Below are 24,015 nucleotides of genomic sequence, written 5' to 3'. Positions count from 1 at the left end.
TTTAGTAAGTAATCTAGCTAGGTACATGTTAGATTATGATTTCTTTAAATGGCTGAGAAAAGAACTGTGCTGAATAGAATAACTATTTCTGCCTGTGTATCTTTTTTTGTAACTTAAGGTTTTGCCTAGAGGGGTTCTCTATGTTTTGAATCTAATTATCCTGTAAGGTATCTACCATCCTGATTTTACAGGGGGGGATTTCTTTATTTCTATTTACTTCTATTTTTATTAAAAGTCTTCTTGTAAGAAAACTGAATGCTTTTTCATTGTTCTCAGATCCAAGGGTTTGGGTCTGTGGTCACCTATGCAAATTGGTGAGGCTTTTTATCCAACATTTCCCAGGAAAGGGGGGGTGCAAGTGTTGGGAGGATTGTTCATTGTTCTTAAGATCCAAGGGTCTGGGTCTGTAGTCACCTAGGCAAATTGGTGAGGCTTTTTACCAAACCTTGTCCAGGAAGTGGGGTGCAAGGTTTTGGGAGGTATTTTGGGGGGAAAGACGCGTCCAAACAGCTCTTCCCCAGTAACCAGTATTAGTTTGGTGGTGGTAGTGGCCAATCCAAGGACAAAGGGTGGAATATTTTGTACCTTGGGGAAGTTTTGACCTAAGCTGGTAAAGATAAGCTTAGGAGGTTTTTCATGCAGGTCCCCACATCTGTACCCTAGAGTTCAGAGTGGGGGAGGAAGGAACCTTGACATCTGCAATGGAGAAATAACATGGAAAAAGAGGGACTGGAGCCAGCTTGAGTCATCAGGCTACTGAGGAATCCAGTATTGTTCCTGAAGTCAAACCTCCAGGTCCCTCAACCAATGGACACCTACTGAGCAATTCCTGGCCTTCAGGCCACACCCAGAGGATTTGCAGGCCCACCCAAGACATATCTGTGTTGTGTGGGTTCTCAGGGCCATGCCTACCCATATGGAACTACTGCTTCTACTGTGGGAGGCCAGCACACCGCAGTCAGAGCCAAATGTGTCTGTGGTGGGGTGGGGTGGGGTGTCTTCCTCGCCCCACTGGCTGTATGGCAGGTGGTGAAGTTTGAGAGAAACTGAAAATCAGGAAATGTTTTTGTGGTGTGTGTTGGTGGTGCTGGCACAAGCTCTAAGGGTGGCAGGTGCTGCTGTGTGAGGTCTCTGGCTGCAGTGTAGTCTCACCTCATTCTTTTGGATCCCATTATGGTACAATATTGTAATAATAGTAATATGGATTAAAGAGTACTGCTGTGCTTTTCAGTCCTTTTTTTACACAATCCTTGCTACATATTTAAACTTTCAGAGTCTATTCTACTAGATAGATTTTTTTTTCACCTCACTGAGGCAATTCATAGGAAAAAGTTTTTTCTCTTAAATACACAATTACAAACTAAAAATATTCATTTGGAATTGTTTGCATCTTGAAATTAATATCCTATATGCAAGTGTAAATAACAGTATTGTCAAGGAATTGTCTATGTGTCATATTTAACCAGTATATACCATTTAAAAAACAAGGAAATTCCCATCAATTAAAAAATCATTAGGGATGCTTAAGGAAACATCCATCCACATAAACCCTTAAAAGCAAGGAAATGTCCAGTTAAGACGTCCTTTCTTTAATACACCTTAACCCCCCCCCACACACCACAGTCGTCACAGACACACTGCAACACAAAACCTTAGCTTCGGCCTCAAACCTCCTCCTGGGAAACTAACACATCACATAGTTCAGTGATGCATGGATGCCAAATGCATATGTCTGATGATGAGTTTAGCGTTAAAGTTTGGGGTTATGGTATGATTGTGAGGAATGCAATGTATGTAATCTTTTGGCACCATGTAATATAAGAACATAAAAATGGCTATATTGGGTCAGACCAATGGACCACCTATATCACCCATATCTTGCTTTCCAACAATGGCCTGTGCCAGATGCTTTAGAGGGAATGAACAGAACAGGGCAATTATCGAGTAATTCACCCCTTGTCATCCACTCCCAGCTTCTGGCAATCAGAGACTAGGGACACCCAGAGCATGGGGTTGCATCCCTGACCATCTTCGCTAATAGCCATTGATGGACTATCCTCTATGAATTTGTCTAATTCTTTTTGAACCCAGTTATACTTTTGGCTTTCGCAGCATCTCCTGGCAATGAGTTCCACAGGTTGACTGTGCATTGTGTGAAAACGTATTTTGTTTATGTGTGTGAATATAATCTGTAAGCAGCTGGTATATCAAAGAAAATCATTCTTATAGAGAGATATTGATCACCTACCCCCACCAAAGCCTCTCCAGTTATGTCTCTGTCCATAATCCACTCTTTCAATTCTCCATCCATTCTCTCCTCTTCTCTTCCACAGCCCAATCAATTCACTGCCCCTTATTAATTCTCTGATGTCACCCTGATCTCCACAAAAATTCTCTGTATTTTTTCATAGAATAAATTATCTGCCCCCACCCCTCCTCTGCCCACAAGCCCAGTCAGTGCACCCTCTGCCCACCAACATTCCCCAATACATCCTCTGGCCCGAGATCTCGCCCCCTAATTAATCACTTCTCTGTAGCTGATCCCCAAGGTTCCCATACAGTTGCTTCTCTACCTGTGGCCCTTCATATGCTCCTAATCAAATATTTGCCCCCAAACTGTAATTTACCAATAATCAGGCCTACCGTTCATCCCATACCCCAGCTTCTTTAACAGGTCATACTCTACCCCATCACTCATTCCAATTCTCACCTGCCCCCCGCCAGCCCCTGAGCCTGCCACATCCACTACATTTCACTATAAACTTCCTAGCCTCACAACTCAGTCCATCCTCTGCAACCTACTCGCCACTCAACTCATCCCTGTGGCCCTGCTCCTCACTCAATCCATTCTCTGCACACATCCCTTAATCCATCCTGTGTGACCAACACCTTGTTCTGTTATATCTGAATGACACCCATGCACCTCTACTCAGTCTCTCTGCAAGACCCTTCAGTCAGCTGATTCTGTTTCCACCAGCAATTTGATCACCACCAACCCCAGTTGTTCCTCCTCCTCCTGCTGACTCAGCAAAGTTATCCTCTACCAAGGCTACCCTCAGGAAACGGATCCTCACCTGAATTTAAATGATGATCCTTGGTCCAATCCCGGCCCTCAAACTTATCTTAAAGGCTTGTTTTCTTTGGTTGACATGAGAGGGGGAGGGGAATGGGTCCCATGGCTGCCCTTAGTTGCTCTTTAGGGACGGGGAACACCTTGGGGTGTATATCTTTTACACTCTACCCGCTCTGCCTAAGCCATGGCATCTCCTGCTCCTCCTGTTGGCTTCCTAGTGTTCTCATTGCCTGGCAGGGGAGCAGCCATAATCACTGTAGGAAGTTAGCAGGTGAATATGGCAGGATCTTCTGGACAAAATAATCTGCCACAAAGGGGAACATGTTACATCTGTACTTGCAACCTTAATATTGGCATTTCCTCATTTTTGAGTGCTTGACTTTGCCAGTTGAATGCTCCTGTAGTCTGGATTTCTGTATGTCCTTTTCAAGATTTTAAAAAAAGCAAACTGAAAAAAAACAGAACTCCATCGTATAGAATCATACTGATCTCCATCCCTACCCATGGGGCATCAGCAGAGTTGGAACCTTCAGATCCACAGCACAGACCTCTACCACTGGTGCGATGGAGTAACTGATAGTAATAGTAGGCAGGTTTCAGAGTAGCAGCCATGTTAGTCTGTATTTGCAAAAAGAAAAGGAGGACTTGTGGCACCTTAGAGACTAACAAATTTATTTGAGCATAAGCTTTCGTGAGCTACAGCTCACTTCATCGGATCCTGGTGTACCAGCCATTTAAGGGGGATGAGACACACACTTTACCAGTGGGTTTCACAACCATTTGCTCTACAGCAATTGCAAGGAAATACTAGCCAAGTCCTTACCGTCCTGGGCTGGGTATGCTCAGTGCAGATGGCATCTACAGAGAACTGCCAGACTGTAACCATCAAATGGTCATTTTCAAAGGCTTATAACTTGGCCCAATCTCTGTGGCTTTTCATGGAGAAAATAAAAGGCATCTCTCTGATCTCAGGGGTTCCCCAAGTTTCAAGTTCCTTCTCCAAATCATGGACCTTTAAGAAATATTTTATAATAACAAAACCTCATATTTTTTCAGCAACTCATTCTCGGAAATGGCTGAACCTATTTTTAGTGAACCTTTCCAAAACACTTCAGCCTGAGGCAGAGACCTAGTGTGAAAAATTTCAGGTCTACTGTTTGTTTGAAAAGTAAAAAGCAACTGAAAATATGGTCTTACGATTTAAAGCGCGAGGCAACCATAACTATAAGTGTCACTGCCAGATTTGTCTATAATAATGGGTCAGAGGCTATATGAAAAGATGTGTGCAAGAGGTTAAAAAGAACGTGCCACATTGACCAATGTTTTGCAGTTCTCTTTCTCATGGCTTGGTTGAATATTAAGTTTCTTTCGGGAGCAAAAACAATTTGTTGCTGAATGTATTAATTTCTCAAAAGTGACTGAAGCAGAAGCTTTGTAGATTTTAATGTAACAGTGACACCATGTGGCCAGTGGTGTATTGGGCTTTACATTTCAAAGCATTATTTTCTTGGTCAAACCTAAGCATTAGTATCACAGCAGAGAGAAAAAGAAGCGGAAGGAAAAACCAGAAAATTACAACTTTTGCCATGGAAAAGAGATGCAAAAAGTCCCATTTTATTGCTTTGCACTTTTAAAAAATATGTTTTAAATTGTTGAAATGCTAAAATAGTATCTGTTGCCTAATTACTCTTCTATTGAAACAAAATACATGAAACAAAATTAGCTAGACCATTCCATTCGGCTCAGTCATGGCATGGTCTCTTCTTAGGGAAGAAGTTCACAGAGGGGGCATTCTAGAAACCTTGGGAAACCCAGGGATCAGATGAATAATCAAGATCCTTCTAAATGTATAATGTCAGCACGCAGAGTGATTCCCTTTGTGCTGTAACCTGGGCCATCCTGATACCGTAGCTCGTTTGTGCACCCTACAAACTGGCTCTCCCCAATGACTACTCTGAAACAATGGAAGGGAGCTATAACAGGTTATAGCAAGATTAATTACTGGAAAGGTTTATGCTTGGAAATACTCCATTGATAGATGGAAACATGCCACATAATAGCAGCTGCTCCCAGTTCTGCCTTCCACAAGATATGCCCTTGTCCCCCAAAGCCGGAGGAGCCCCACATTATGTTGGAAGTCCAACAAGGGCAAAACCCATCTTGCCTTGTTATCAATGTGTTAAATTCTGATGTGGTGAAAATGCTGACAGTGGCCCTGCATTTCCTTTTATTTTTGTACACGCCAAACGCTTGCCGTACCTGATATGCTATGCATTTCCCAAGTGGAAAATGGATAGAGCACTGAACGAGCATGAGAGAGTTCAATTACTGGCTCTTCCACAGAGTTCATGTGCAATTTTTGGGCATCTCACACTGTGCCTCAAACAGTGTTGCCAACACATGCCATTATATTATTGATAGTTTTGTAATATTTAATATTGCTCTTAAAGGCCTATTTCTGGACCCAGGTGATTATGAATCTCAGTTTTCATTTAAAAATAATGTTACTAGCTTGTGTGATAAGCTTGCAAATATTTTCAGAATCTCATGGTTTTAAATCTCTTTGTTTAGTAAAGACCAGACTAATGATTTTTCAGCACTTGGGGAATGCAGTATCCTGAACTCCATCTCTAAATGTGAGATGATAATACATTCCTACCTTACAGCAACAGATTCATATTTGTAAGGTGTTGGGACACTACAGTCAATCATTCAGAACCCTTCAAACCTGTTCAAGCATCAAACAATCATCAAAGAGACTGGATCATGTACATTTTTCACTACAGGACAAACTGTTGGTTACACACATGCATGTTCGGATATAAACAACTCTGTGAGTGCTTGTTACAAATATTTGCCACAAAATCGACACAATTCAAACTCTCATGATTTCCTAGCACAATGTAATGCATGTCAGCAAGTGACACATAGCATGTGCACCTTTTAAAGGTCTGCTATTGGCAGTGAATATGTTTCAAAAACTGCATGATCAGATTGCTGAGTTCCTTAACTCATGATCTCTTCTATTAACAGGGTAAATATTTTCCATGTGCTGAAGAAAAAGGCCTTGTTTTAAACACTTGACATCCACTTTTAGCCCTTCTTTTGGAACCCAATATGCCTTAGAAGAGCATCAAAAGAAAACAGTTTTGCAGCGGCTGAAGTTTACTAAGAAGTTACTGACTGAGTATAACTTTAGACTCTCTGTACGTGGACAGTGTTTGCAGCAATGCTAACCCAAAAAATAGCCTTTGGTTTTTAACGCTATCAGAGTGAAAATTATATCTGTGTTTTGTCTCAAGATCTTGTGAATGGGCCACTCAGGGTATGTCTACACAGCAGCCAAATGCCTGTGACTGGCCCCTGTCAGCTGACTCAGGCTCACAGGGCTTGGGCTCTGGGGCTGTAAAATTGCAGTGTAGACATTTGGGCTTGGACCCATCATGTGGTCCCAGAGCTTGGGCTCCTGCCCAAGCTGCAACATCTACACCACAGTTTTACAGCTCTGCAGCCCAAGCCCAAGTCAGCTGACACGGGCGAGGCATGGGTATTTAATTACTGGGTAGATATCCCTCACGTCATGAGCTGCAGTGATTCTGGGCGAAAGCCAGAAAATTCATCTTGTGTGCTTGCCTTCAAAAAGAAAAACCATATGCAAGAGAAGATGGATGGATGCAGCTGCTGAGTCTACTGTTGTTAATTTTACAGACATCTTGTTAGAGATGTTTATAAATAGATTTTGAAGGATTACATTTTTATTTGTAAATGTTGGTAAACTTCAATTTCACCATACACAAACCGATGAAAAAATATTTCCATCCATCATAACTGAAATGTACAGCTCGGCAAAATAAGAAGAATGCTGCTTGAGAACTTATTAGAGTTTGATTTAAGGATAGTTACTTGGTATATTTTGACATGTTCAACTCCATGTCCTAATGACTGTTTGTTTATTTATAAATATTGGAACAATTTCAGCAGGAGAGACTGAGAGCGTCCATTCAAGCATATCCCATAGTCCAGTGATTAGGGCATGGAGGTTTAACTCAGAGAGGGGAAAGGGGGAATTGAATCAGACTTCCCATGCGCTGGGACAGTGCTCTAACTCTGGGCTAAAGGGGGTTGCTGTTGTTTAGGGGGGGAAGGGGATGTCTCTCTCCCTTGGCTTTTTGTGAAAAAGACCTTGGGGGCCTAACTCTAGGAGGGGGTTCACAGGAGTGAATGACATTAAATGAACAGGGGCTCTGGAAGCATGGCAGATGTGACATCCATATACTCAATAGCTGCTTTAAGTCCTATGGTGAACTTGTGGAAGAGCATTTGACATTTCTTCTGTAGCCTAGGGACAACTCTGTGAGTAAGGAAGAAAAATGTAGGAGTTCAGATCTTGTCTTTTCTAACTGCTGTTTAAAATTTCCATATACTACCCTTATGATTGGCATGGGGAGGGCTAGATTCACAAAGGACTTAGTCACCTAACTGCCTCTACAGCAGTGGCTGATTAGCCTCTGGGTCAATGAGGCCCATGCCCAGGGGCCCCAGCCAACTGGGGGGCCCCAGAAAAAAAAATCCACCACCAGGTGGCGGAAGCCCAGAGCCCTGGCCACTGGGTGGGCAGGAAGGGCAGGGCAGAGTGGAGAAAGCCTCCACGCCCTGACACCACTCCCCAGCAGAAGCACTGGGCGGGTGGGGTGGGGGAAGTCCCCAGTGTCCTGTCCCCAGCAGAAGCCCTGGGGCAGCAGGGGAAATCCCAGCACCCAGACCCCCACTGCAGCCCTGGGACTGGAGGAGTCTTGCTACCTGCTGCGGCCTCAGGGCTGGGGGAGCGCTCATTCCCTGCTGCGGCTTGGGACCATGGCAGGGAGACAGAGCTTCTCTGGTCTTGGCGCCACGGGGTGAGGGGGGTGGAATGTGGGGACCATGTGTGGAACAGGGGCGGGGCACCAGGACAGGGCAGAAAGGGATGGGCTGTGGGTGGGGCCACAGATGGAAGAGGCAGAATGGGGGTGGAACCACAGGTGGAAGGGGTGGCAAAGCCCCCCCCCCACTTGCTCTGACCCAGGGCCCCAGGAAACCTTAATCTGCCTATAGGCACCTAAATCCGTCTTTTAGGCTCCACCAACATTCACAAAACCACCACAGCACAGATGCAGGTTACTTTGAAGATATAAAAAGTGAAGTTGAAACCCACCCCTCAAAAATAGCTTTCATATCTGCCAGCATCATGCACTAGGCTGTTCTCTAGTCAGAACCCCCTGAGTAGTATCCCACAAAGATCCTTGCACTATTAAGGACATCAGGCCTGGGCTCAGTATATGGTATGCCAATTAAAGAACAAAGCCCATTGGTTACAAATGTATCCTTATCTTGTATTACCAATGGTAACTACTGTGTGCTGGTTAAAATTGTAATTTCTGAATAGCGCTATGTGATAATGTTGCATTTGTATCTTATTGTTTTCCAGATGGGAGTTGGTGTTGTGGACTCTGCTGTGGCTGGATTAGGTGGCTGTCCATATGCGAAAGGTGCTACTGGAAACGTAGCTACGGAGGATGTTCTATACATGCTTAATGGGTTAGGGATAAATACGGTAAACTATTGCACATTTATGTTAGCATATCTACATTTCTTAAAACTGCCAGTCGCTGTGTGTTTGACTGACATAATAGTGTTGCTCTCAGGGAGCTATTTGTTGTATCATTTAAGAAGATTATGTTTGATTACAATGCACTGAGATTTGTTGCTGAAAAGCCCTTGAATATGATACACAATAGACTGGTGAGAGAGAGAGAAGCCTGCTGAACAGGCAGGCTTAACCGCTGAGGAGGCTGAGCCAGCGCTGACTGATAGCAATGGGAGTCTTTCCATTGACGTCACTGAGCTGTGGATCAGGCCCATAGTGATTATGGGACTATGTAGTAGTTTAATTCATCTGGCTTCATATGTGAAAAATACAATTGTGTCTATGGGCCGCCAATGTGATATATTCGTGAAAAAAGCTAATGCGGTCTTGGGATGCATCAGGCAAGGTATTTCCAGTAGAGATAAGGAGGTGTTAGTACCGTTATACAAGGCACTGGTGAGACCTCACCTGGAATACTGTGTGCAGTTCTGGTCTCCCATGTTTAAGAAGGATGAATTCAAACTGGAACAGGTACAGAGAAGGGCTACTAGGATGATCCGAGGAATGGAAAACCTGCCTTATGAAAAAAGAAAAGGAGTACTTGTGGCACCTTAGAGACTAACCAATTTATTTGAGCATAAGCTTTCGTGAGCTACAGCTCACTTCATCAGATGCATCTGATGAAGTGAGCTGTAGCTCACGAAAGCTTATGCTCAAATAAATTGGTTAGTCTCTAAGGTGCCACAAGTACTCCTTTTCTTTTTGCGAATACAGACTAACACGGCTGTTACTCTGAAACCTGCCTTATGAAAGGAGACTCAATGGGCTTGGCTTGTTTAGCCTAACTAAAAGAAGGTTGAGGGGAGATATGATTGCTCTCTATAAATATATCAGAGGGATAAATACCATGGAGGGAGAAGAATTATTTAAGCTCAGTACCAATGTGGACACAAGAACAAATGGCTATAAACTGGAAGTTTAGACTTGAAATTAGATGAAGGTTTCTAACCATCAGAGGAGTGAAGTTCTGGAACAGCCTTCCAAGGGAAGCAGTGGGGGCAAAAGACATATCTGGCTTCAAGATAAAGCTTGATAATATGGAGGAGATGCTATGATGGGATAGCCTAATTTTGGCAATTAATTGATCTTCGACCACTAGCGGTAGATATGCCCAATGGCCTGTGATGGGATGTTAGATGGGTGGGATCTAAGTTACTACAGACAATTCTTTCCTGGGTGTCTGGCTGGTGAGTCTTGCCCACATGCTCAGAGTTTTGCTGATCGCTTTATTTGGGGTCGGGAAGGAATTTTCCCTCAGGGCAAATTGGCAGAGGTCATGGGGGTTATTTGCCTTCCTCTGTAGTCTGGGGCACTGGTCACTTGCTGGAGGATTCTCTGCACCTTGAAGTCTTTAAACCATGATTTGAGGACTTCAGTAGCTCAGACATAAGTTAGGGGTTTGTTACAGGAGTTGGTGGGTGAGAGTCCATGGCCTGCATTGTGCAGGAGGTCAGACTAGACAATCATAATGGTCCCTTCTGACCTTGAAGTCTATGATTCTGTGATACACAATCTTTAGGACTGACCAGTCAGACACGGACTCATTCAATATCCCTTCAAGCCACGTAAAACCATCACATTATTGTTCACAAAGGTGAGTTATGTGATGGTGAGATTAACTCACCCCCCCCCCCCAGCTGAAGGCCAGTATGTCGTGTGTGACACTGAGTTTCTACTAACTGGAGCAATAGGACACACAATTTGACTTTGGAACACAGACACAAATGATAGCATAAAAAACACAGTCACTGTGTTTTCAGATCTAGTATGGCACACAAACTGTCCTAACTGCCTCCATCTCTGGTTCAAGATTATCTCTTTTATTTCAGTCTGCACACAGGAAAAGCAGTTACAAAATTTTCTTTGAGGCACCACCTCATACGCCGATGCATGCCTTTATCACCTCCAGACTAAACTACATAGTGCGCCTTGCACAGGGCCACGTCTTGAGACCATTCAGAAAATGAAGTCATGGAAGAATGCAGCTTTCTGTTTATTAAGTAATGGTGCACACAAAAATCACATTACACCTCTCTTTCATGAACTGCAGTACCTCTCAGTTGGTTTCCAGAAGTTTAAGGTGCTGATTTTTTATCTATAAAGCCCTAAATGGTTTGGCATCTTACAACTTGCCTTCCATTTGTAATCTGTGGAGATGCTCACACTAAGAATACCCTGATTTAAAAGAGAGGGTGGAGATTAGTCTTTGGGGTGGTGGTGAACTACAGGTGTTTCTTGATTAATGTTCTAAAACAGCAAAGTCCTTTGGGAATGAGAAGGGACGTTTGGCTTCATTTCTACACTTCTTGGGCAAAACACCCATTGACTTCAGATTTTGCCCATATAATATTTTACTATAGCCTGTCCAGGGGAATTATTCAAGCAAAAATATTCAGCAAAGCCCATGACCATATGAAATTGATCTGTTCTCAGGTTTTATGATATCGGTCACAAACCTTTTGAAAAAATGTATCAGTAAGTAAGTCTGAGTCATCTTAAGGGAGTTTAACTGGCACTGTCTTTGTATTTGGTCCTAAATATTTACATGGAATCCTGTGAAGCAAAATTTCCAAGTTTCTCAAACATCCCTCTAAGCTGTTTCCAAAGTGTGTCCCCTGCTGCAACAGAAAAAAGTCCATTGCCCTTCCACTTTAGCCGTAAAGAAAGAGAGGATGGTTATAGGCCCAGGTTGAAAAACCATTGCTCGCATAGGCTCTCATCTTAATGTGTAAAGATTCTAGTCCCCACAGAGTACATGTTTGCATTTATTTAACTACCCTATTCTGCAGTGTGGGGCTAATAGTCTGCTAATATTTCACTATTTTTATATGACAGCACATATTGAATTTATATATAACCAAATGTTTCTATTTGCTAAGAACTGGTCTGTTTTCATTTCAGCTGTGTCCTTATGCTCTCATTTTGTTGACTAAAGTCACCCAAAATGTGAGCCAATGGATGAACTGCTATTTGAGGCTTCGTTAGTGCTCTCTCATTGGCCATGTGCGTCAGAATAGTAATTAATGGTTATTTTATAGTGTTCTCCAGAACGATTAAACAACATGATAATGTGAAGTGAATCTGTAAAAGTCTGTCCACAAACATGTTGCTCGGTAGTACAGTGATAAATGGGCAGTTTAATGTCACACATGATTAATGGTCACAAAGGTTTCCAGCGAGACATGCACTTTATGCAAAGAAACAGTTTTTATATGGTTCAGCTATAATTATAATAATAGTACCTACTCTTATGGTGCCTTCCCTATGCTTAACAAACAGTAAGCCTCAAAAAACTTCTGAGAAGTGGTAAAGTACCATTATTGCCATTTTATAGATGATGAAGCTGAAACTCAAGGAGATTATAGTCCTGATCCTAACAAGTGCTGAATAAGAACTGATTTACTGGAGTCAATGGGAGTTGTAGGAGTTTGGCTTCTGGGCAGAGATGTTTCACTTCTTGAAGGATCAGGTTCTATGTCACTGCCCAAAGTCACACAGAAAGATCATGGAAAAGAAGCAGATTGGCTGGTACTTCATGGCCCTCAAGGTATACAGTCATCTAGTTTAGGCATATGGCCAGTCTCACAATCCTCCTGCACACATGTTGTGTGGGCAGCAAGCATACATATATCTGCCCTGAGCTATATTGTCCTAGCTCAGAGATCCTACATGCACCCATCACTGCCCTTTCTCTCCTCTCTGACCTTCACACACCTTTCTGTGACTCATGAGAGTAAGGTCAGAGTTTTGCCCTCTGTGTGTAAACCATCTCTTATGAAGTATGTTGGTCTTACAATGTAAAAGTAAAACAGAAAAATGAGCATTCGAACAGCACAGGCTCTAGACTAGACACTCCATGCAAAATGTGCATGCTGTTTTGTTTCACACATCTAAGCATGTGTATCTTGTCAACACCTATTGTACTATTAAATATTAATTGCAGTCTTGTGAATTTGAGATGTTCTTCATTTCCACAGCAACCTGCCCACCCAGTCTAGCTATGATGGCATTTCTTATTTCTGTTAGATATAACAAAGACAGATGGTGCAAGGCTGATTGTAACTTTATTCCAGTTAAATATGGCTTTTTGATTAAATGGAAATTTCCAAGAGACAATTTCCATTTTTGTTGAAAATTTTCACTCATGGAATTGACTATGCAAAGCATGTTAATGCAAAGTTAAAGCAAGTTAATGCAAAGCATGCAAGTAAATAGGCTAAAACAGGATGTGGATGATTTAAGGGACTGGTAATGAGGCAGGAAACATTTTACTTCTTGGTCAGTGATTTTATTCTCCCCTAACTTGATAGTAACCAAAAATTACCAATGCTTTAGGGGCTCTCTCTTTTTGTTTGGGTTTTTTTTTAGCCGATGTAAAATGAATTGTTTGTACAAGAAAGAATGCGTCTTAACAAGGAGAGATTAGTCAGTTGTGATTCTCCATACAATTGTAATAGTAATAAATTGTAATTTTCTGTAGAAGAGAGAATCTCCAGGGAAGAGCTGATCGTTATTGTAGAGGTATTGGAATGTATATGTTATGTTATGGAATCCCATTTTCTGTAACTCCATGCCATTTTCCAAATCTGTCAATGGGATACTTTTCTTACAAATTTAAAGCTTCAAAGAGTACTATGAGAGGTAAACAAAGACATGTTTATATGAATTATTCAGCAATTTCATTTTGAGATGTATTACTAGAATCCCTCACTATTCCCCATTTGTTTTAGATGATGCAAACTGATTGATAGAATCTTTCAAAATGGGGGAAAAATGTAAGTGTGACTATTGTAGTAAGCATTACAAGGCAGGCCCTCACCTAGTGTAAGTCAGCATAGCTTTACTGACCTCAGTTTATTTACTCCAACTAAAGAGTTAACCTTTTTTCTTCAAAATAAAAGATTAGATTGCAATGAAGCGGGTTTCTTCTTGAAATTACAGCCCCGGAGAGCAGTTTACTAGTGACATAAGCGTTATCAATATACATATTTTAATACTATGCATTAAATTAACTACTTTTCTCCCCCCATATCTTAGGGAGTGAATCTTTACAAGGTGATGGAAGCTGGTAACTTCATCTGCACGGCTTTGGACAAGAAAACAAATTCTAAAGTTGCACAAGCTTCCTTCAAAGTTTGAACTGTAAATTAAAATGTTCTTTCTGCAAATTAAGTCACATGCAATATGTCTTGTCCAAGAGCATTTATATAAAGAAAATCAATTGCAAAACCTTTTCAGTCAAGAAAAGAAAGCATGCTATAGCTGTTCTTTATTGAAAGAGTAACTGTGCGTTAGAATAATACATCTTGCCAAATGTTACTTTTGGGAAACAATACATCGTTGCAAATAATAAATATAATGTCTATCAATACAAATTCATGTACTTGATACTTTTAAAAGTAAGGAAATCAGCACTTTACTGTCTATTTAAATGGCCTTTTAGCTTGCTTTAGACAAAATTAATTACAGCGTTCCACAAAAAGTGAATACATTGTTACTTCTTAATCAAGCTGACTTTTAGTACAGTACAAATATTTGAAGTAGTTTATGAGATCCCACATTGTGTGTGGCCTGGCTATTATGTGTGTTATTTCTCTGAATCTCCACTTTCCATTTGCCAAGTCAATTATGTTATGAACGTGGAACCCAATCTAAATTTACTGTAAGTACTTTTTAGCAATAGCACTTTTGTATTTTTACAGTGGTTAACATCTGTTAAGTATATGAATGACTTTGTCTTGTTCCAAGAATTTGTGACAAATGGCAGCCTGCCATATGCCCCAAATCTAGCGCACCTCTCATATTTGTTAGAGACATTAAACTCATTGTAGTTGCCTTTTTCATCAGCTGTTTTTAAAACCTGATTAATTATATCAAGCAATGAAAAGAAGACAGGATATACTCTTTAGTGTAACACTGTGGAGGTGATTAGATTTTTGTGCAAAAGCCTCATGCACCAGTTGGCATTTTATTTTATGATCCCTCGATTGTCATCCCCAGAAATACAGTTTCTGTGATAATGACACCCATGACTGACTAGTTTACATAGAGAGAGCCATCCACAGCCTCCCTTTAAGCTCTTGTGAATTTGGTACTAAATACCTGAGTGCAACATGATGCCAGTGAACTGCACCATCATCGATAAATCAGCAATGGACAATTTAAAATAACAGCCTCATTATTTCTGTAACCTGTTCAAATCATCCATGAAACTACTGTAATCTTCTTGCCTGCATCCGACATGCATCCGACAAAGTGGGTATTCACCCACAAAAGCTCCAATACGTCTGTTAGTCTATAAGGTGCCACAGGACTCTTTGCCGCTTCTTGCCTGAAACATCAGTTATTTTATTGTGTCTGTCTATGTAGCCTTCTTCAGTCTTTCATTATGTATGTGCTCTTGATCTGAATTTCGTTAGAAGCAAGCTCTTAACACACAAACCCAAAACCTGGACTATGATTTTTTTCCCCATTGACATGCACTCAGCTCTTCTCGGAAACATGAAAGTTTGGAGAAGGATGAGATTTAAAAAAATGAAAGATTTACTTGAAAAGAAAGAAGGTGGGATCACAGTTGTCTACAGTCCGACTCTGTCAAATGACAGCACTCTTACTTGTACCATTATTGCAGTCTCTGGGGTTGGGCCATGGTCTGAACCAACTTGATTATAAGACATCCAGGTTGTGAGCTGATGTTACATGTGGTTGGAGTTTGGTGGCTACTACTCTCCAAATTATTTTGCCCAGGAATGGGGGTTGGAGACAGAACAGTCATTGGAGAGGTCTTTCTGGCAAGGGCTGGCTTCCTGAGGACTGGGTGAACTATTGCTTTTTTTCCAGGAGTTTTGTAGCTGCGCTTCTCTGAAGCAGGCATAGATTATTTCCATTAGTAGTTCGCATAGTTGTTCTTCACTATCTTTTACCAGCCTGGATCCATTTCACAGACTGCGGCTTTAATATTTTTCAGGGCTACCTAGCTTTGGCGTCAGATACAATTCAGTCTTTACAGGTGGCTGGAAATTGGCCTTGAGCTGGCACATTTATATGTCAGTTTAAGAGCTAACCAGACATCATTGAAAATAAGATTCAGGAAGGAGTTGTAATATGAGTGCTTAATCCAAGGGTTCCAAAACCAGCAACACTTCCCTCCCCCCCACAAATGTGGGCTCATGAACAAGTCTGGGGGTGGTTGTGAGCATCTTTCCTTACTTTATTGCTAGATGGGAGAGATTGTTAACATTTACTCACTATTCGCAAAAAGAAAAGGAGTATTTGTGGCACCTTAGAGACTAACCAATTTATTTGAGCATAAGCTTTCGTGAGCTACAGCTCACTTCATCGGATGCATACTGTAGAAAGTGTAGAAGATCTTTTTATATACACGCAAAGCATGAAAAAATACCTCCTCCCACCCCACTCTCCTGCTTGTAATAGCTTATCTAAAGTGATCACTCTCCTTACAATGTGTATGATAATCAAGTTGGGCCATTTCCAGCACAGGGTTTAACAAGTACGTCTGGGGGGGCGGGGGGGGGTATTAGGAGTACTCGTGGCACCTTAGAGACTAACCAATTTATTTGAGCATAAGCTTTCGTGAGCTCCCTGGATTTGTGCTGGAAATGGCCCACCTTGATTATCATACACATTGTAAGGAGAGTGGTCACTTTAGATAAGCTATTACCAGCAGGACAGTGGGTTTGGGGGGGGGGGGGGCGGAGGACGGGTGAGAAAACCTGGATTTGTGCTGGAAATGGCCCAACTTGATTATCATACACATTGTAAGGAGAGTGATCACTTTGGATAAGCTATTACCAGCAGGAGAGTGGGGTGGGAGGAGGTATTTTTTCATGCTTTGTGTGTATATAAAAAGATCTTCTACACTTTCCACAGTATGCATCCGATGAAGTGATCTGTAGCTCACGAAAGCTTATGCGCAAATAAATTGGTTAGTCTCTAAGGTGCCACAAGTACTCCTTTTCTTTTTGTGAATACAGACTAACACGGCTGTTACTCTGAAACCATTTACTCACTATTGTAATATGGGATCATAGAATGCAGCTTGAGAATCACTGAGGTAGAATTACTACTGTTTTGATCCATACTGTAGAAATGAACCAATTCTACGATAAAGGGATAGTTTATGTATAAGATATGTCTCTTTTCTCAGAGGGTTATTTTAAGGGGAGGGAGTGTGGCCTCGTAATCAGATATGTGGTCTGGGAACTAAGATTCTGTTCCCAGCTGGGTCACTGGCTTACTGTGTGACTTATCGGGTTGCTCACCTAGTGCTGAGAGGTTTTCATTAATTAATATTTGTAAAGCAAGTTGAAATGTTCAGAACCTGATTTAAAAAAGTATCCAATCTGAGAACTGTCCCAGCAACATTTCCCATGCTTGACTTGTTAATTATTTTTATTTATGCATTTATTTATACTATAGTTACTAAATGGAAACATTTTTTCTTCCAATCTCCCTTCTCAGTTAACATCTGCCATCATGATCCTAATGTCCGAGCAGGAGGGCATGATTAAAACCAATGTTAATATAGCCCTTTGGATCACCCTCCAGAGACATGGTATATTTGCTGAAGAACTGTCACCAGCACGGCTGTACTGGTTAAATACACCTATTATTTTGCAGTGCATGGCATTAATCTTAAAGGTGAAATAAAACATATCTAAATGTTTATTGAAAGAGATATGCTGACGTATTACGACATGCTAGATGCAGCAATTCCAGTTAACTAAGTCACACGTAAGGCGTTAGTAAATATCAGCTGTCACTCCATCACATACTCTAATGTTTACTCTGGTAAGGTGTAATCCGTTCTGAGTGCATTTGCTTGTGATTATCTTTATTATCAGTTGTTCCAATCTGCTTTAATGGAAAACGATACGCAACTGATGAATCTCTTCTAAGTTACCATAGAAACATATTTCTTCCCTCCATTAACTAAGCATTAACTATGAGATCTTTGATAACTCAAAATATTCCTCTGTAAAGAAATATTCAAGTTATGGTAATCAAAGTTGCTTCAGTGTACCACACTCAGATCATTTAAATTTTTTCTTCAATTTTTATTTTTCTGCCTCTCTATATATTATAAATGAAGAGCAAACATTTTCATTACTGTTTTTATATGAGCTAAAAATCACCCAAATTACCATCTGATCCTGTACCCAGTGTAATCAATGGTAAAATAATTGTTGATTTCAGTGGGTGCCTGAACAGATCCTAATGCTTTATACTATATACTGAGATGGAAAATATGTTCTGTCTCACATGTGTGACCGTCTTAGTGTATTTTTTTGCAATTACTCCAAAAATTGCATGATGAACAACTTCACATAAGGATAGTAAGATGCAGACACTCCAGGTCCTATACACATAGAATGCTTGTCCTGAGCCGATCTGCAAAAGTCACTATCTACTTCTCTTTCAAATCCGTCCTGGAGACCCACTTTTGCTGTGATGCCTAAAAGACAGTAGCCAGCTAATTACCATTAGATAAAAGAGCAGTTGGTGACAGATTACATATACCACATATTATAACATTTTAAAATATGTACAAAACCAAACCTAACTATATGGTTATTAGCCATCACTCTGACAGCTGTGCTCATGTGTTGCATCCCTGTCCTTCACTCTTCATCTGTTTTTCAGACTGTAAGCTCCTTGGGGCAGGGAGTGTGGTTTCCTGTATGTCTATAAAACACCTATCACATTTTATAGCTTTAAGAATAAAATAATGAATTGCTGTTAAAGCCATCTAGTATGCTATAGTACAGAAAATAGAAACATCATAAACTGCAAAGGTACTTCAGGTGTCTAAGGCACTTCAATACTTTTAAAACTGAAAGTGCTGCTGGCTGGGATTTTCAATTGATTATCTATTACTAATGTATTTAATATAATAGATATTTAATATATTTAAACTAGCAGAAGTGGCATTAGGAATCAGTAGCATTATAAATGCCTAATCAGTGTATTCTTCTGTTGATGCAGTCATAATGCCCAATAAAATGAATAAGTATTTATGTTTTGCATACATCTTTATTGTAAAAGACAATATAAAAGTGTACATTCTAATGGCACTTGTCACAGGAATCATTAAAATCTCCCAGAAGCAAGTTACCGAGCAACCCAGTTTCAGGAAATCATCAGGGCCAGATGGTTTTCACCTAAAGGGGTTCTTAGGAAAATAATATGTAAAAAAACCAGGAAATAATTCTAAAGAAAACAAAGGCCAAGAATTATATAATGTATATATTGTATGTATAATGTAAGTCCATAGGGATTGAACAGGGCCCTGTGGAACATGTAAAACCCATGATGGAAAGGGTACATTTTTCACCACAGATGGGTCTAAGTGGTATGTAGGGCCTCCAGCCTTGAAGACTGGAAAATCTCTAAAATGGTCTATATCTTTAGAAGGCAACTAAAGGAGATCACCGGAATTACAGTTCTGTAAAAACAGACTGTATCTTGCCACCTTTCTATTCAACAGGAAGGTTTTCACTGACTTCAGAAAAACAATGAGGAGTCCTTGTAGCACCTTAGAGACAAACACATTTATTTGGGCATAAGCTTTCCTGGGCTAAAACCCAGTTCATCAGCTGCATGGAGTGGAACATACAGTAGAGAGGTATAAATACACAGCATATGAAAAGATAGGAGTTGCTTTAGCAAGTGGGGAGTCAGTGCTAACGAGCTAATTCAATTAAGGTGGAAGTGGGCTATTCTCAACAGTTGACAAGAAGGGGTGCAAGTCACTTTTGTAGTGCTAATGAGGCCAATGTAAACAAGTTGGCCCATTTCAAACAGTTGACAAGAAGGTGTGAGTATCAGCAGGGGAAAATTAGTTTTTGTAGTGGCCCATCCACTCCCAGTCTTTATTCAGGCCTAATTTGATGGTGTCCAGTTTGCAAATTAATTCCAGTTCTGCAGTTTCTCATTCTCATTTCTTCAAACTGTTTTTGAAGTTTTTCTGTTGAAGAATTGCCACTTTTAAGTCTGTTATTAAGTGTCCAGGGAGATTGAGGTGTTCTCCTACTGGTTTTTGAATGTTATGATTCCTGATATCAGATTTGTGTCCATTTATTCTTTTGCGTGGAGACTGTCAGGTTTGGCCAATGTACATGGCAGAGGGGCATTGCTGGCACAAGACAGACAGAGGAGGCCCTAAAGTCCTGGAAACTAAGGAGCATCTAATTAAGGAGAGTATAATAGACTACTTGGATAAATAAGCTCTGCCATGGGCAAACAAATATGGTGGGCTGGATCTCCAGTTGGTGTAAATTGTCATAGTTCCATTGAATTCAACAAAGCTGTGACAGCTTACACCAACAATCTCCCTTCGCTTCTCTCATAGAAAATCATGCTTCTCTCACCTGTTCTTTGAAAGTGTTACTAAAACAAAATTTTAACATAGGTGACCCAATAGACATAACGTAATGCTAATTTTCAAAACACTTTTGATGATATTCCTTAAACTGGGACAATGATGGATAAAAGGAAAAACGTCTTGAGTAAAAACATGCTACATAATGGGAAATAAAAAGTCATAGTGAATGGCTAGTCCTCACAGTGGAGAGAAATGAATAGTGGGCTATGACCAATTTAATATATTTATTAATCTATCTAGGCCAGTGATAGTCAGACCCCAGTGGTTCAGGAGCCAAATTAGTGATCAGCATTTACCCAAAAGAGCCACAGTAATGTGAATGACAGGGAAAATATTTTGTTTATATATATAAACTTAGATTGGTTAATAATTAAATCATTGTATTTTAATATCATATGCTTCAGAAAGCCACAGCAGACATATTAAAAAGCCACTCGCCGCTTGAGAGCTACAGTCTGAGTATCACTGATCTAGGGTTTTATAAGCTCAACCCTCACTGTGATAGCTGAATGCCTTAATGGACTTAAATTTTCAGGAAAAATATTTGAGTCATTGTTGGACAAGTTAAGAAAGAAATCTACTCCGTCTGCAACAGGAGTTAAAAAACCATACAATGCCTGGTAATATTAGAAAAAGGATCCAAAACAATTCAGAGAATACTGTGATACGATTGCATACAACAATATGCCCATATTTAGAGTATTGTGTGTGGTTTGGATTGCCTTACAGAAGTCAAACTTAGAATGCTTCTATAGCAGTGGTTTCCAAACTTGTTCCGCCGCTTGTGCAGGGAAAGCCCCTGGCAGGCCAGGCCGGTTTGTTTACCTGCCCGTGGCCATGGTTTGCTGCTCCAGGCCAATGAGGCTGCTGGAAGCGGGAACGGCCAGTACGTCCATCGGCCCGCATCGCTTCCAGCGGCTCCCATTGGCCTGGAGTAGTGAACCGTAGCCACTGGGAGCCACGATCGGCTGAAACTGCGGACGCGGCAGGTAAACAAACCGGCCCGGCCCACCAAGGGCTTTCCCTGCACAAGTGGCGGAACAAGTTTGGGAACCACTGCTCTATAGGTTTGAAAGATTTTCCTGGCTGAGGGATGTTTCCTATCCATATAAGTACTTGTAGAAATAGTAAAAATTTACAACCCAGAAGGAACAGTAATTGTATCCAAAATGCAAATTTCGAAAAGGCCTGGAGAAAAGCAACAAATGCATATGTCATAAATATAAAGGGAAGGGTAAACCCCTTTGAAATCCCTCCTGGCCAGGGGAAAGCTCCTCTCACCTGTAAAGGGTTAAGAAGCTAAAGGTAACCTCGCTGGCACCTGACCAAAATGACCAATGAGGAGACAAGATACTTTCAAAAGCTGGGAGGAGGGAGAGAAACAAAGGGTTTGTGTGTCTGTCTGTAGTCGTCTTGGCCAGGGACAGAACAGGAATGGAGCCTTAGAACTTTTAGTAAGTAATCTAGCTAGGTATGTGTTAGATTATGATTTCTTTAAATGGCTGAGAAAAGAATTGTGCTGAATAGAATAACTATTTCTGTCTGTGTATCTTTTTTGTAACTTAAGGTTTTGCCTAGAGGGGTTCTCTATGTTTTTGAATCTAATTACCCTGTAAGATATCTACCATCCTGATTTTACAGGGGGGATTTCTTTATTTCTATTTACTTCTATTTTTTATTAAAAGTCTTCTTGTAAAACACTGAATGCTTTTTCATTGTTCTCAGATCCAAGGGTTTGGGTCTGTGGTCACCTATGCAAATTGGTGAGGCTTTTTATCCAACATTTCCCAGGAAAGGGGGAGTGCAAGTGTTGGGAGGATTGTTCATTGTTCTTAAGATCCAAGGGTCTGGGTCTGTAGTCACCTAGGCGAATTGGTGAGGCTTTTTACCAAACCTTGTCCAGGAAGTAGGGTGCAAGGTTTTGGGAAGTATTTTGGGGGGAAGGACGCGTCCAAACAGCTCTTCCCCAGTAACCAGTATTAGTTTGGTGGTGGTAGCGGCCATTCCAAGGATAACGGGGGTAATATTTTGTACCTTGGGGAAGTTTTGACCTAAGCTGGTAAAGATAAGCTTAGGAGGTTTTTCATGCAGGTCCCCACATCTGTACCCTAGAGTTCAGAGTGGGGGAGGAACCTTGACATGGTGGCGCAGCGGTGGGATTAACCTGAAATCATTTTGAGATCCAGTTGAGATTTTTTGAACTAGAAATACAGATTTTAAAAAGGAATTTTTAGGAAGTCCAGAAGGCAGCTTTGAAACTGAAAGCAGCTTGGTTTCTCTCTGCTTTGTGGCCAAGCAGAGACAAAAGGGGATTATCTTGTGAATTGCAGGTTTCATTTGCCTGGAGGCAGGGTACTTAACTCCTGCAGGGAAATTCACAGTCTTCCAACCCAGAGGTTTTTTTTTTTTTTTTCTTTTCTTCCTAAAAGTAAATAGGGGGTGTGTGCTCTACCCATTTGCCTGGAGACAAAAGTGGCAGGGTTTTTTTTAGGATTTTGATTTTTTTTTTTTGTTTTACAAGGAGCACAGGTTTGAAAAGAAATTTTTTTTTTCTTCGTTGGGCTGGGTAAGCAGGTTTCCAAGTAGTTGGAGGTTTTTTGCTTTAATTTGGGCCCAGAGCAGAGACAAGGGAATTGTCTTTTTCTGTAGGCTGACAATCACTATCAGAGAATAGGTATTCTATTCCAGCACAGCAAAATTTTACAGCCAAGTTTTGTTTGTTTATTTCTAAACCTCAGGTGTAAAGTTAGTTAAAAACAGAGAGGTTAGAATGACCAAATCCTCAGCTCGACTACAGCTGGAATTAGCCAAATTTCAGGCTGAGGAAAAACAAAGGGAACATGAAAGACAGATAGAACTCATGCGGCTGGAGAAGGAGGTACAGGAGGCTGCCCACAAGAGGGAAATGGAGGCAAGGAAGCATGTGGAGGAGATGGAGAGGATAAAGGCCCAGCAGAATATACCAACAAACCCTAGCAATCCTTCTCCAGGTACCACTTCCCATCCCAGAAAGTTCCCCACCTACAAGGCAGGTGATGATACTGAGGCCTTCTTAGAAAACTTCGAAAGGGCCTGCCTTGGGTACAGCATCTCTACTGACCAATACATGGTAGAGCTGAGGCCGCAGCTCAGTGGACCCTTAGCTGAGGTGGCAGCTGAAATGCCTAAAGAACACATGAACAAGTATGAACTGTTTAAATCCAAGGCGAGAGTCAGAATGGGGATAACACCCGAGCAGTCTCGTCGGAGGTTCAGAGCCCTAAGGTGGAAACCAGACATGTCATTTACCCGACATGCCTACCACATTGTGAAACATTGGGATGCCTGGATATCAGGAGCAAGTGTTGAATCTCCAGTAAATTTGCCCTTCCTAATGCAAATGGAACAATTCTTAGAGGGTGTTCCTGAGGAAATAGAAAGATACATCCTAGATGGGAAACCCAAAACTGTAATCGAGGCAGGAGAGATTGGAGCCAGATGGGTGGAGGTGGCAGAGAAGAAGAAAACTGGTCGCAGTTGGAGCGGAGACCAGAAGGGACCACCCCAGACCACACCCTATTACCGGGGGCCGCCCAAAGCCCCACCTACCTCCCAAAGAACCCTCCAGACCCCTTATCGTCCCACCACCCCGTTCTCCAGCAACCCTCCTCGTCCCAGTGACCCGTCAGCTGGACGATGTTTTAAGTGTAACGAGCTGGGGCATGTAAAGGCCAACTGCCCCAAGAACCCCAACAGATTACAGTTCATTGCACCGGAATCACACCAGAGGTCCACAGGCCCAGATACCTCCCAGATACCCTTGGAGCGGAGGGAAACTGTGAGTGTGGGCGGGAAGAAGGTCACCGCGTGGAGGGA

The 24,015-nt window shown here is 41.4% G+C and overlaps 1 protein-coding gene across 3 annotated transcripts in view; it reads left to right on the top strand.

Moving 5' to 3' along the window:
* Window positions 1-16,071, top strand: part of HMGCLL1 (3-hydroxy-3-methylglutaryl-CoA lyase like 1) — a 108,885-nt gene extending 92,814 nt beyond the window's left edge. For all 3 annotated transcript variants that reach the window (XM_073335123.1, XM_073335121.1, XM_073335120.1), the window contains 2 exons: window positions 8,538-8,663; window positions 13,794-16,071. In XM_073335123.1, coding sequence (XP_073191224.1) covers window positions 8,538-8,663; window positions 13,794-13,895 — 228 coding nt within the window. In that variant the 3' untranslated portion in view covers window positions 13,896-16,071. The remainder of the gene's footprint in view (window positions 1-8,537; window positions 8,664-13,793) is intronic.
* Window positions 16,072-24,015: the final 7,944 nt, after the last annotated feature.

This window comes from Lepidochelys kempii, chromosome 3, assembly GCF_965140265.1.
Source record: "Lepidochelys kempii isolate rLepKem1 chromosome 3, rLepKem1.hap2, whole genome shotgun sequence".
In the NCBI taxonomy this organism is placed as follows: Eukaryota; Metazoa; Chordata; order Testudines; family Cheloniidae; genus Lepidochelys; species Lepidochelys kempii.
Note: the sequence above shows the minus strand (reverse complement) of the source record. Positions and strands in the feature narration are given on the sequence as shown.